The sequence below is a fragment of the Diplotaxodon limnothrissa genome, linkage group LG6 (genome assembly GCF_057381915.1).
Source record: "Diplotaxodon limnothrissa isolate DT_005_m linkage group LG6, D_limnothrissa_male_GT1.1, whole genome shotgun sequence".
NCBI lineage: Eukaryota > Metazoa > Chordata > Actinopteri > Cichliformes > Cichlidae > Diplotaxodon > Diplotaxodon limnothrissa.
This window is the reverse complement of record NC_140601.1, coordinates 6,749,233-6,763,386: the sequence shown is the minus strand read 5'-3', so window position 1 is coordinate 6,763,386 and position 14,154 is coordinate 6,749,233. Positions and strand designations below refer to the sequence as shown.

Below are 14,154 nucleotides of genomic sequence, written 5' to 3'. Positions count from 1 at the left end.
AGTGTGCTCATAGAGAGATATCGATTTTCCCGTGAGGGTATTATTTACTTAACCAACTTGTTGACGAGGGGGTGCAGGACCACCACCTGTCTTTTGTTGCTCTGCCCTTTTCTTGGTTGCTGTTATAAACAAACAGATTATTCCAGGGTCTCTTTCCAAGAGACTAAAAGCAATATAAGTGATAAATATTACCATTCTGTAGGATATTCTTATATTTCACTTTTACCTGTTCCCATGTTCTAGTGGGTCCTGTCGTGGCTCTAATGTGACAGAGGATAAAATATAACATATTATAATATAATGTAATATAATATTGGATAATATAGTGTAATATAATAAATCTACCCTACCGCCTACTGGTGTTGGCCAGAGGGGCCGATGGCGCGATATGGCAGCCTGGCTTCTGTCAGTCTGCCCCAGGGCAGCTGTGGCTACAACTGTAGCTGCCTCCACCAGTGTGTGAATGTGAGAGTGACTGAATAGTGGCATTGTACAGCGCTTTGGGTGCCTTGAAAAGCGCTATATCAATCCACTCCATTATTATTGTTATTATTAAATTACTTACGAGTTTAATTTGTCAGCAACTTCCTGCCAGCCCTCGCTCCTTGCTTTTGCAGCCTTTGCAGTGTTCCCTTGCGTTCTGATTAAACTCTGAAACTCCTGAAATCCCTCACTCAAGAGTTCTTGCTCTGCTGCCGAAAGATACCGAGCCGAGCGCGCTCCGTCGACATTTTCGCCGACCAATCAGAGGGTTGCCGATCAATGTTTCTACTATCGATGCGTAGCCCCTTTTACGACACCCAGTGATGTCACATTACTGCGTCCAGCTGTACTAATCGTCAACAGCAGGTGTGTTCGGGGAACCGGATTAGCGCGCTCACGGTTAGCGCGATGGTTTGGTCTTGGATGTTTCATTTGATCTTGGATGTAGTAAGCGACGTACGAAGCACAGGGCCCAGCATGGCTACCACAACATCCTGCAGCGACATCCCATCCAATCCTGTTTGTGTTTAGTTTGACCATCATTTATTTTTCATCAGGACAATGACCCCAAACACACCGCCAGGCTGTGTAAGGGAGGGAGAAGGAGAGTGATGGTGTGCTGCGTCAGATGGCCTGGTCTCCACAGTCACCTGACCTAAACCCAATCCAGATGATTTTGGAAGAAATGGACGCAGAGTGAAGGCAAAAGGGCCAACAAATGCTCAGCATCTCTGGGAACTCCTTCAAGACTGTTGGAAAACCATTTCAGGTGATGACCTCATGAAGCTCATCAAGAGAATGCCAAGAGTGTGCAAAGCAGTAATCAAAGCAAAAGGTGGCTATTTTGAAGACTCTATAATATAAAGATGTTCATCACACCAATATGAATCAAAGTTTCCACTGAATGTTTTCAGCATCTTGTTTGACCTGTGTCAGAATTAGGGCAGGTAAGGTCTAACCTGGTAATAGTAAGGTATAATTAACAAAGTGGCCAGTGTAAATAGTTTCCACGGATCTTTGGCAGATATTTCTACAACTTGACTGGAATCCACCTGTGGTAAATTCAGTTGATTGGATATGAGGTCTGATTTGACAAATACGGTCCCATTGTTGGCAGTGCATGTCAGAGCCTAAACCAAGACATAAAGTCCAAAGCATTGTCTGTAAATCTGAGAGACAGGATTGCATTGTGGTTCAGATATTGGGAAGGATACCGAAAAATTCCTGAAGCACTGAAGGTCCAAATGAGCACGATGGCCTCCATCGACAGTAAATGGAAGAAGTTTGAACCAACAGGACTCATCTTGGAGCCAGTCACCCAGTGTTACGGCCCTAGCAGGGCGTTGAATTAATCATGGGACTGAATGTTTTATTTCAAAGACTATAGAAACTGAAACAAATGTAACTGTCAACTCATATTGGGCCACAAATTAGCTAAATTTTAGTCTTTGCAATGATTAAAATGTAAACTGGTTTACTGGACTATTGGTGATGTAAATGCTAAAAATACAGGTATTTTACGATGAAAGGTTTGAGAAAAAGCCGCTATTCAACCAAACAGCTAAATCTACCAGTGTGTGAATGCGAGTGAATGAATAGTGGAATTGTAAAGCGCTTTGGGTGCCTTGAAAAGCGCTATATAAATCCAATCCATTATTATTATCATTTTTCAAGAAAGTCTTTTAGCGCTACATCTGCAACATTTTTTTTTTTATTAAGAAGTATTTATCAGTCCTATTTTGCTCAAACCCCTCCTGCATTTTTCTTCTCTTGAGAAAATGGGGAGAAAAGACCAACATCTTTTTTCAGTGTATCATTTAATGTACTCTCACAAGTTGGTGAACAGGTAAAACTTTTTTGCTCACTGTACTAAATCACACATCCATTGATAGTATAAATAGCCAACCTAATAATAATAGTACACATTTTCAAATACATAAAATCATCAAGTATCCAAGTCTTAAGTTATGGACATCAAATAAAAAGGCATACAAAATATTGCAGATGTTGGAAGTCCAGTTTGAAGCGCACACACACACACAAACAAAATTAAACAAAAATAAACCAAAAAAAAAAAAAGGAAAAATGAAAAAGATCACATTTTTATTTTAACATGGCAGTTAATAAGTAAACAGAAGGTCTGATAAAGACTAAAAAGTTCCTAGACTTTCAATTGACAAATATTGCAACAGTTAAGCATTTATAATAAAAAATAGTTACTGAAAGGGCATAAGTGTGTGTAAGACTTCCTGCACAAGACAAAGGCAACAGTTTAGGTTTTTTTTTGTTCCAAGTAGAAAAATGAAACACCTTTTCCAAATGCCAACAGGAGCCGACTCCTGCTCGATTGCCTTTGTTCCACTTCCGATTGTAAGGCATTTATGGATGATCCATCTGATTTGAAGAAAGGCATACCTCTTTCTAGTCAGTCTTGAAACTGAATCCTAAAATTGAACAGGGTACACATAATTGTTCACATCAAGAAAACATTTCTTTAACCTATTTTCTTTTCTTTTTTTTTTTTTAACACATTTTCAGGCAATGTGAATGCACGGGCCAATCAAAATCTTTGGGATGCATTTTCAGAAAACAGTTAATCCAACATCTTACAATGATACACGACTCTTCCTATTTTTTTTTCTGGGCACATGAAGAAAAAACTCTGTTCACACAACTCTTGTTTTTCATTTTTTTTGACATTTAATTTTGAAACTAGAAAGGGAGGGGGAATTTCATTTACCAAGCATGGTTTTCCAAATTAAAATACAACACAATGAAGAAAAAGAAAAAAAAAAGAAGAAAAAAAAAAAAAAGGAAGCCTGCCAGGTTATAAGCTAGCAAGGTTTAATGAAACTCTTCTGTGTTGGAGGGTAGGTTGGGGAGGGGTTGGTGTGGCTCAATGTTTGGCTCTATTGGATGCAGCAGTTATTGCGATGGCCGTTAGAATCTTTGAAACGCAGGCGCATCTTTGGACGATATTTCTCCAGGTAGATCAGCTGCTTGCTGTTGAATGCTCCTCTGCGCTTCCTGAAAGCAAGTGTAGAAATTAATTAGCTCATGACTGCCGATTTTTTTGTAAATCCATAATATATATTGCTACCATGGATATTGTAATATATTAAACATGCCCAAAGTTTAAATAATTCATGTCAGTGTGCATATAAGCAGTCTAACCCCTGTGAGTCAAACGCTCAGCTTTTGTGAACCCTACTTACAGGCTTTTCTATGATGGCTTTGTCTGATGTTAGAGAGGAAAGCTCAGCCACAGATCTGTGACTGTAAGAAAAGAAGCTCCACCCACTAACTGTTCTAACCTTCTGGGTGTGAGGGGCAACCAATCAGATGATTGGTTAAAGGGAAACGGAAAGGAATTAAAATGCTGTATTAAGGACCAGTACTCTGAATAACAAGGTACTGTGATAGAGTGCAAGAATATAAATGCTGGGTTGGAAAAGAGCAAAGTGGTTGCCCTGTACTATTACATTTACAGAAATAGTCAACTAACTCTGTTCTATATGAAGATTCATGGCAATATGTATGATTTTTACATTCAGCATGATAACGATTCTTTGGCTTGTTGAGGATTTTAAAAGAAACTTTAAAAAATTCAAGTCCTATTATTAACTGTTAATTTAAAAAGAAAAAAATGGATTTTATCCGTATTAATAATATTTAATCAATAATATAACACCACTTTCTATGACAGCCTCAAATTGCTGAGCTTTCCCTCATTTTATTGATTAGTCTTTGGAAAAAAAAGCTGACTGCCAAGTGCTCTATAAATATTTCAAGGGATGACACATACTTTAAAGCACACCTACTGAATCATCCTTTATCTCACTCTCTGACATCTCTGCTATTTATAGATATGACTCAGGCCTCCCTGCTTTACGTATCAAAGTATCAGGTTACTGCAAGACAAAAATCAAGGATTTTCTCAAAGTTAATGCCAAAGTCTGTCCACCAGAGAGCCTTACAAATGTAATTAACTATCAGATATTTTAATGGTTTTATAATAAAAAACCTCAACTCATCCAAAAAAAAAAAAAAGAAAAAAAGAAAAAAAGTAGCTTCTTTAATCATTTCCTGCCAAATTATTTTTACTTACTGTCGAATGAACTGGACAGCATCTTCATACTTCATCCCACATTCAATCAAAGCGAGTGCCACCAGAACAGGAGCTCTGTGAAAAAGAAAGGGAACAGACAGTACCAGGAATGTTAGTTAAAACTAACATGCAAAATAGTGTTTTGCTCCAATTACAAAAACAAAACAAACAAACATGGGGGAAAACGTTATTTAATGGATTCAAACAGTTTTGTTAGAGAAAATCCCCTAAAATAAAAGCTTATGTACAATATAAAAACAATATGAAAACAGGGATCATCAAATAACTGTTTTAGCACCGACTGCTTCTGTATCAGAATACAAACAGAAGCAAGAGCCACATTTCACTATCATACGTAAAATATAACAACTTGAATCTTTGTGTCAGTGACTGCTTACCTCCCCAGCCCTGCTACACAGTGCACAGCAATGCAGCAGCCGGGCTCCTCCCTGAACTTCAGCTTCAGCAGGTTCAGCCAATCATCCACGATCTGATTGGAGGGAGGAGCTCCATCGTCGAATGGCCAATCCTGCAGAAAGAAGAGAGAAGAAAAAAGGAAATGATGTCAGTGGCCTCCGTTCCTTGGAAACCAAAACAAAAGAAGTGAGAAGGCTGAGCTGCGGGGAAAGAAAAATGTTGTTGCAGCAGCAAGGACACCCGTGGAGCTTGTCTTCCTGCACAATCTGAACCTTCGCTTGGAGGGAACCCCCCCCCCAAACCTAAATCTGTTACACAATAAAAACCAGAATAAAAAAAAAAAAAAAACAATAGCCTGGTATACTGGGGGGGAAAACCCAGAGCAATGAAAAAACTACATTTGTTTTGGTTTGAAACATTAGGAGTCATGATGAAGTCAGAAGTGTGAACTCACCAGAACCTGGATTCCCTCTTTCACCACCAGGGTGGCATCATAGGTGGCCTCACAAACTCTCACAACCGTGGTGACTCCATATTTTTTCAACTCCTGTAATCACATGTCACAGGATTTATGAGCGAAAGAGGCAAACAAGACTGTTAAAGCTACCTCAGGATACTAAGGTTGGACGACACGTTAAAATTCCAACAAAAAGAAGTGAAAATGAATTTGCTGATGTATGCAAACACTAGCTCATGTCAGTTAGTGGTATTCTTCATATCATCAGTTTTTAGATCATTCGCTTGACTAAAGAGTTGATAAGTTAAGCTAGATAGCTTCGCCCATGACTATTTTAGTGACATCCCACTGCCTTTGGTTGACATAAGCGGCTAATCTGTTCTTGTGTGTATTTCCCTTTTAAAGGAAAGAGGTACTGTCTGGTAGCTCTTTTGTAATGTGCAATTTCTTGAAGTCTGTGAAAAAAAGCCAACTGTTAAAGGAATCAATTGATTTTAGTCACCAATTTGGTCCGATTGCCCAACCCTCTAAAGCACACTGACAGTAATACACCTACATACGTCAATTCCTGTAATCTAAAACGATTCTGTAGTCATTGCATTCATTGGCTGAAACATTTCCAGGAAAGATTTTAAACTGCGGTCGTTTCCAAAATATTTCTCAACATGTAATCACCGGTTACATGCTTCTCCAATGTGGGCTTAGAGTAATATACACTCTGTAATATGTAAACACTTGACCACAATTTGGCTCACCTCTATGAACTTGTTCAGGGTGGCGTTGGTGGGATTGTGGGTAATGAGGAACCGCATGTTTTTGTAGGTAATCTCCACAGGGGCTGGTCTGTTCATTCGAGCCATCGTGACAATGCGGGAAAAAAATGTATAACAAAACTAAAATGTCTTCCACAGAGTAAACACTAATGTAAACAGTTAAACTCGGAGGGAATGTCAAACAAATGTCCAACAAGTTTTGAGGAACTCCGAAAGAAAAAAATCCTCCAGTCTTCTTCGAGGTTGGCAAGGCTAAGTGTCAAAATAAAATAAAAATAATCCCGCCAAAAAGAACAGTAACAGGCAAATTTGGGAAGTTGGCAGCTGGGAAGGGCGGACAATTGGAGAAGTAACTCAAACCCTCTCCTTTGGAATAAAACAAAAGAAAAGGAAGGAAAAAAAAACCAAGGTTGGTTCCACCTTGATTCTGGCCAGGTGGAAGCCGACGAGGGCAGTGTGCAGCAGGTGGAGTTACCCCATCCAGGCCGAGTTATCGCTGGTTCTGGGAGGAGTCCCGGTCCTGCCAACTTTCCGGGGTCCCTCCTGTGGCTCAAGTGCGTCGGATCGATGGCGAGTTTGGCTGTTCACTCATCTGCATAGGCAGCGTGCTGAGCCTGGCAGTAGTCCCCACTGCCCTTCAGAAACTCCATAAATGTGTGACCCAGAACACCACAGAACTGCTGCAGGACACAGAAGGGGGCAGGAGGGAAGAAAAGCTTAATTTTTTATTTTTTTAAACACCTTTAAAGAACACAAAAAGCACAGGCAACTGTTCTCAGTGTAGTTCAATTCATTTGCCAAAAAGACAAACTTTTACTGAGAAACTGTTTTTATTCACATTCTATATGGAAACTGTGCCTCTTTTCTTTTTTCCTAAGCACAATAATCATGAAATGGAAAATCTGATATTGTGACAACTCTAATCCCAAACACATATCCATAAGCCCCTAGTCAAACATACCACTCCATCAGAGTAAAAGACAAAGGGATTAGATCATAGAGGAAGCACAGGGCCAAAGTATAGACAAAGCAGCCGTGAAACAAGTGAGGGATTTTCAGTAAAGTCATGAGCCATTCATTTTTAAAAGAATAAAACAAATTTCCTCATTTGAATTTTAGAATTACCTTCAGACAACAGCACAGAGTCTGGCTAGAAACACAGATTTAGGGTGTAATGACAGTAATCGAATCCCACAGTATAATTTTCTTTATATTAGCTACCCTGAAACAGGCAGTTAAACCGCAGCCTTTCTGAGCTACTCTTTTTTTTTTTTTTTTTTTTTTAATTATGCCAAGTTTCACACTCAAGTATGTCAACAGCCACATTAACATTGTTTGGAGACTAAATACACTAGAGTGTCTGGGGTTTGATTCCCATGCAGAGAAAGTGGTGTTTCAGATAACGCAATGATTAACACAGCAGAGCAGACTGTACCTCCCAGTACATAAAATCACAGCGCAGTGCTGCCGCTGTACAGCAGAAATAAATATATAACGTGTCATTTCTGACATCCAGGTCGTATCTGTGTGCGCAGGCTGAGCTCACCGTGGGGCCTTCAGCGGGGCTTTAACATACACGCTGTTATGATCGTCAGAAATGTGACTCACAAATGCTTTCTCTGCCATTTCCTCCCTAATGCTTCTGCCCTTTACTCCTCACAGAAGCTCGATACCCGAGCGCTGGCTTACTGGAAAGGTTTTCTTCATCTTATTGTCGAAATAGTAAAATCTAAGCCGGTCAAGCATGCTTTGTTAATCTGCTATTTTCCGGCCGAAAAGCAGCATTTACTTAGAAATATTACCAAGCACTTAAAAGCCACTGCCTGACTGAAAGGACAGTGATTTGTAAATATAAGAGAGACGTGAAGCAAAGCAGAAGTGGCTTAAATAGCAGACATGTCTCTGCATTGCATTACAAGGCTGTAAAGTGTCCTTTGTGTGAGGATAGACCGGGCGCCATCATATAACATTAGAGGCCTATAGGCGCCGTCGGGAGCTGTGACAGACTGCACAGTGCTCTGAGGTGACAAAAAGACGCCCGACCCAGACACCGTGCACGTAGCCAGTCTCGCAAACCACTAACAACACGTCATTTACGTGTTTCGTTTATTTCAAATAAATATGCGTCGATTTTAGACGGCAAAAACTCCGAGTGAAGAGCCGGGACCAGCCCGAGCTGCGCATCCGTCAGCCGCTTCCTAATCGTGACGATCATCATGCAGCTCTAAGATTGCACTCAAATAACATGGCCAAATCCATGTTCTGTGAATTTTCGTTACAGTTAAATGAGAAAGGCAACGTTAGGCAATAGCACTGTGGAAATATTGAACTGGGTTTTTATCGAGCAGGCCGTGATTTCATCGAAGCAACGTGAAGGCCAGCTGGTAACAGTTCACCGTAACGTACTGATTTACCAGAGGAGCCTAGGAGACGAAACCGAGAAACAAAATGGCAGCCACGAAAAACAGGTTACTTACTGGGATATGCTTACTCATTGAAGATTGTAGCTTAATCATACAGCCGGTCCCTAGAAAAAGGTAAAACTATGAAACGGTTTTCCACCATAAAGTCCTGTGCTGTTTCTCCGAGCGGAGCCGAAGTCTCCTGATCTGCCGGGAAAGAGTTAGAGAGAGAGAGCGCGCGAGAGCCCGAGATACTAACGTCATTTCCTGTCAGGACTTTCACTATAAAACACTGTTCAGTATTAAATATACACCTTTAGTTGTAAGTTATGTACCTTTAGTTTTTACTAAAGGTTTCTGGTAGCTGAATTAAATGTATAATTTTGTAGAACTATACACTATGTGAGCATACAACAAAAATATTCAAAATCTTAAATAATGAAATGTTTAAAACGTCCCAATGTGTAAATGTCTTGATGAATGCTCACGCATCATGTCCCATTCGCTTGTTTACAGAGCTTTATTTCGAAGCTAAACCGAACTTCCTTAACCCTTTGTCTTTCTTTCCTTTTGCCTTTAGCTTGACTGGTCTCGTGAAACCCCACCCTGAAAATGTGTAGTGTTATGTCCAGACATCTCTCTGTCTTCAGGCTGCAAAGGTCAGTTGGTGACTGTGGCCTAATTCGTCCTTCACTTCCAGAAAATACACAAGGACAGAGGAGGCCAGAAATCACGACACCATAGAATTATACATGTGTGGTTCTTTTGACTTCATGTGAACAGACCTTTGTGTAGATACATTTCATAACTTGAAATGGAAAGGAAAATTCCCAAATAATTTCTGAGTTTTAAAGCTTTTTTACTGTGCTTTGAATCACAAATGGGATAACACCATGGTGCAGTGGTTAGCTCTTCTGGCTCACAATAAGAAGGTCCTGGGTTCAAATCAACCATCATATTTACAGGGTGGTAGAACAGGTCATCTACTAATTGGAAGGTTGTTGGTTTGATCTCTGGCTGCTCCAGTCTGCTACTATTCCAGATACTAGGCAAGATATCGAACCCTGAGTAGCTCACTATGTGTGACTGTGTATAAATCTTAGATAGAAAAGGGGCAGCAAGGTGGGACCGTGGATAGCACTGTTTCTTCACAGCAAAGAAATTCTTGGTTTTCAATCCAACATCTGGCCAGGGCCTTTTTCTGTGGAGTTTGCATGTTCTCCCCGTGTCCGTGTAGGTTCTCATTGGGTACTCTGCCTTCCTCCCACAATCTCGAGACATGCAGTCAGAGGGGTTAGGTTAACTGTGGATTCTAAATTGTCCGTAAAAATTAATATGAGTGCTGATGGATGTCTGTCTCTCTGTGTTATCCCTGCATCGGTGCACCCTGCCTCTTGCCTTATGGCAGCTGTATTAAATGTTCTGTTAAGTTAAATCTATGTGATAGTCTACAGGAACATCTATTACAAGCATGGGTTAAAAGTTCCAAAATCAAATGGAACACTCAGCAAGGATGCACAAAAAAAACCCCAAAACACAATAGCTCAGATCCTGTGGGAGTTCAACGTGCAAAGAAACAGCCACTGCTGACAACAACATAACCAATACGTTATAATGGCCTACACGGAGAAGGTATTTGACTACATCCCTCAAAGTGCCCTGGTGGGAAGTCCTTCTGGAGCATGGGATACTACTTATTCAATATAATTATATTATTGCTTTAAAAATTTGAAAACGGTTTAAAAATATGAAGGACTTTTTTTTAATTTTTTTAATAAAATGATCAAGGAAAAATAAATTGAGAATTAAATGTATTGTAGATTCACCACCGTCCAACCTTGTCATATTGATCAAATCTGCTTTGTATTCACATGTCTTCACATGCCTATTAAAATTCAAATGCCTGTATTCACATGCAAAGTTTGATCTGTCTACATAGATGTAAACCACATGATTTTCTTCTCTTTTTTCTTTACTCTTGATTTGCATGCATCTGTACAAAAGCTTTGATCAAAGTAGTTATTTCTTAATCTTTTATAAATTCCCTGTTTAAGAACAAAAGCCAGATCATTAACATGTGCATTAAACTTAATGCTGAGAGGATGTGAAGCTGATCTCTAGAGCCACTGAGTCATACTATTTGATGAGTAATTCTTAAGTCATCAGGATCTAATTCTGAGTCATCAGAATCGAGTAAGAGGAGCACCAGAATGACTGAATAACTACAACAGGTACAATAATCCCGACTAAACATATACTGAACAAACCTTCTTTTAAGATGGTTTATGAAATTGGTTAAAAAGTAATTTATTATTGATTTACCGTTATAGTATATATCTTATTTTAGGTAACTTTAGTTTTGACTTATTTTTCAGCAAGTAAATTAAAAGACTGATTAACTATACATGATATGGATTCCCGTTAATTACTTGAATAAACTGGAAGCTGCCAGCAATATGTCAGTATTTAGCATGTTCTGAAAACAAAACACATAATGTACATGAAGGATCAAACTGTTAGTAATAAGCAAATAATAATATTTAAATGGGAAAGAAAATGCATATTTTCTCTTTAGTTAGTACCAAATTACATATTTTTGTCCTTTGAAATTGTCGAGAAGTTCCTTGTAAAAAATGGAACCTTTCTAGCCTTTAAGCCATTGAATAGGGTCATTCATGACTCCAGCAGTATACGTGCTGCTGTGTCATTTTAATTGTAAAAATATTTTCCATCATACATTTTTCAATCCACTTATACAACCTTTCAGACTTTAAAAAGAAATTGGCTTATTAGTATAGTAAGAATAATAGAAGGTTCTACCCCTGGAAATATGTGTATCTGTTTGTGTTTAATATTATAAGCTTTGCTTTGATTGCAAATTTCCACTTCTAATCATTATACTACATTGTGATGTGTCACAGTGAACCATGGCTAACATTGTTTTAAACAGAAGTGTGCAGGTAACAAAAAATAGAAAAACAGTTGAAAAAATCCTGATCATGATGACTTCATCGTAGCCCAGCATTGATTAAGGTATCATCGAGTCACTCGTTCATCAATATTTTGTGGTAAAATACATACTGCACTCAAACATACCTTAAGTTTTAAAATGAATTCTTATAAAGATTATTGAAAAAAGTAACATACATGAATTATCAAAATTAATGTAGATTTTTTAAATCAAATTTGTGATTTTCAATTAACAAATTTTAGCATAATTAATGATAACAATAGCCTCTGACAGTAAACACATGTCTATGCTTGTACTACCACTAGACCTCAGTGCAGCGTTCGATACTGTTGAGCACAATAACCTATTACAGCGATCAGAGCATGCTGTAGGTATTACAAGTACTGCTCTACAGTGGTTTGTATCATATCTATCTAAGTTGTTGATGTAAATGGAGAGTCCTCTTCACACAGAAGATTAATTATGGGGTTCCACAGGGTTCTGTGCAGCATAAAGAAACAAACAAACAGACAGAAAAAAAACAAAAACAAAAAAACACCCCCCCCCCCCCCCCCCCCCACCCCCCAAAAAAAAGCCACATATGTGGGAAGAGTTCCAGAAAGGAAGAAACAAAGAATAGGGTATATATGACATATATGAATATGTCATGGGTCTAGACAGGACCGGATCTGGGATGTACCCCATTTTTAGATAACCGCACTGAAGTACAGTTTTTCAGCAACGCTGAGCTGCCCGACTCTGAGCTTAGGCAGTATCATCAGAAGACATAGCATACATTTTCACTGCTATGTAAATAACACCCAACTTTATTTATCAATGAAGCTAGACAACACACACCAATTACTTAAACTGCAGGAATGTCTTAAAGACATAAAGACCTGGATGACCGCTAACTTTCTGCTCCTTAATTCAGATAAAACTGAGGTTATTGTACTCGGCCCTGAAAATCTTAGAAATATCGTATCTAAGCAGATTCTTACTCTGGATGGCATTACCTTGGCCTCCAGTAATGCTGTGAGGAACCTTGGAGTCATGTTTGACCAGGATATGTCCTTCAATGCACATATTAAACAAATATGTAAGACTGCGTTCTTCCATTTTCGCAACATCTCTAAAGTTAGAAATATCCTGTCTCTTAGTGACGCTGAAAAACTAGTTCATGCATTTATTACTTCCAGGCTGGACTACTGTAATTCATTATTATCAGGATGTCCAAAAAACTCACTGAAAAGACAGGGACTAGAAAGAGAGAGCAGATTTCTCCTGTTTTGGCTTCCCTTCATTGGCTTCCTGTTAAATCCAGAATTGAATTCAAAATCCTGCTCCTCACATACAAGGTCTTAAATAATTATATCCCATCTTATCTTAATGTCCTTGTAGTACCGTATCACCCTATTAGAGCACTTCGCTCTCGCTCTGCGGGCCTACTTGTTGTTGCTAGAGTATTTAAAAGTAGAATGGGAGGCAGAGCCTTCAGTTTTCAGGCCCCTCTTCTGTGGAACCAGCTTCCAGTTTGGATTCAGGAGACAGACACTATCTCTACTTTCAAGATTAGGCTTAAAACTTTCCTTTTTGCTAAAGCATATAGTTAGGGCAGGACCAGGTGACCCTGAATCCTCCCTTAGTTATGCTGCAATAGACGTAGGCTGCCGGGGATTCCCATGATGCATTGAGTTTTTCCTTTCCAGTCACCTTTCTCACTCACTGTGTGTTAATAGATCTCTCTACATTGAATCATACTTGTTATTAATCTCTGTCTCTCTTCCACAGCCTGTCTTTTGTCCTGTCTTCCTTCTCTCTCCCAACCGGTCACAGCAGATGGCCCCGCCCCTTCCTGAGCCTGGTTTCTTCCTGTTAAAAGGGAGTTTTTCCTTCCTGCTGTTGCCAAAGAGCTAAAAAATATGTTGCTATTTTTTTGTTTCAGACTCCACATGAACTTTTTACTGTTATAAAAATAATAATAATGTAAATGTAAATGACAAAAAATAAAAATACTTAATATAGGCGCAGTTTTGACTACCCGCTGTTTGGAATGATAGGTTAACTTATATTGAAAGGATAAAAAACAGCTGCATAAAAAAGCTTAACATACTCATCATGATTTTTTTGGTCATATTTCAATAAAGTTATGAATTAAATAAATGTAACACATCCCTTGACTTGGCTGTATCAGCAGTAACACGTGTATCACATGCAGTAGGTGGTACTTGATCTAGACATAAAGTGGTACAAAGTTTAACATTTTTGAGCAGTTTAAAGACAAGATTTTTGTCATAAAAGGTGGAATGGAAAATAAGAAGGATTGTTTTGTGATTCACTGAAAACCCCCAGAATGCGTAGTAGCCAACTGATTCACATGTTTTTATCTGCTTTAGTAAGCTGAAATTAATGGCTGTAATGATTTAGGCTTATGGTTTATTTTTAAATTATAATTTAGTACCACTTTTACAATTGTTTTAATAGTACACTTAGATATTGTGGCACCGCATTTAAATATAAAACACATTAGAAAGTGGCACCATTTATTATTGAGTAATTAAGAA

At 38.8% G+C, this 14,154-nt stretch overlaps 1 protein-coding gene and 1 long non-coding RNA gene across 2 annotated transcripts; both read right to left on the bottom strand.

Moving 5' to 3' along the window:
- Positions 1 to 2,455: 2,455 nt before the first annotated feature.
- ptp4a1 (protein tyrosine phosphatase 4A1) lies at positions 2,456 to 6,342 on the bottom strand. The gene is made up of 5 exons (XM_085355551.1): positions 6,221 to 6,342; positions 5,463 to 5,555; positions 4,990 to 5,120; positions 4,592 to 4,666; positions 2,456 to 3,510 (listed from the first exon to the last, which is right to left on the bottom strand). The coding sequence occupies exons 1-5, from the start codon at positions 6,323 to 6,325 to the stop codon at positions 3,393 to 3,395; spliced, it is 522 nt and encodes a 173-aa protein (XP_085211677.1). The 5' UTR covers positions 6,326 to 6,342; the 3' UTR covers positions 2,456 to 3,392.
- Positions 6,334 to 8,855, bottom strand: LOC146630033 (uncharacterized). The gene is made up of 2 exons (XR_014906251.1): positions 8,716 to 8,855; positions 6,334 to 6,918 (listed from the first exon to the last, which is right to left on the bottom strand). It is a non-coding gene; the product is annotated as an uncharacterized LOC146630033 (long non-coding RNA).
- Between the last annotated feature and the right edge of the window lie 5,299 nt (positions 8,856 to 14,154).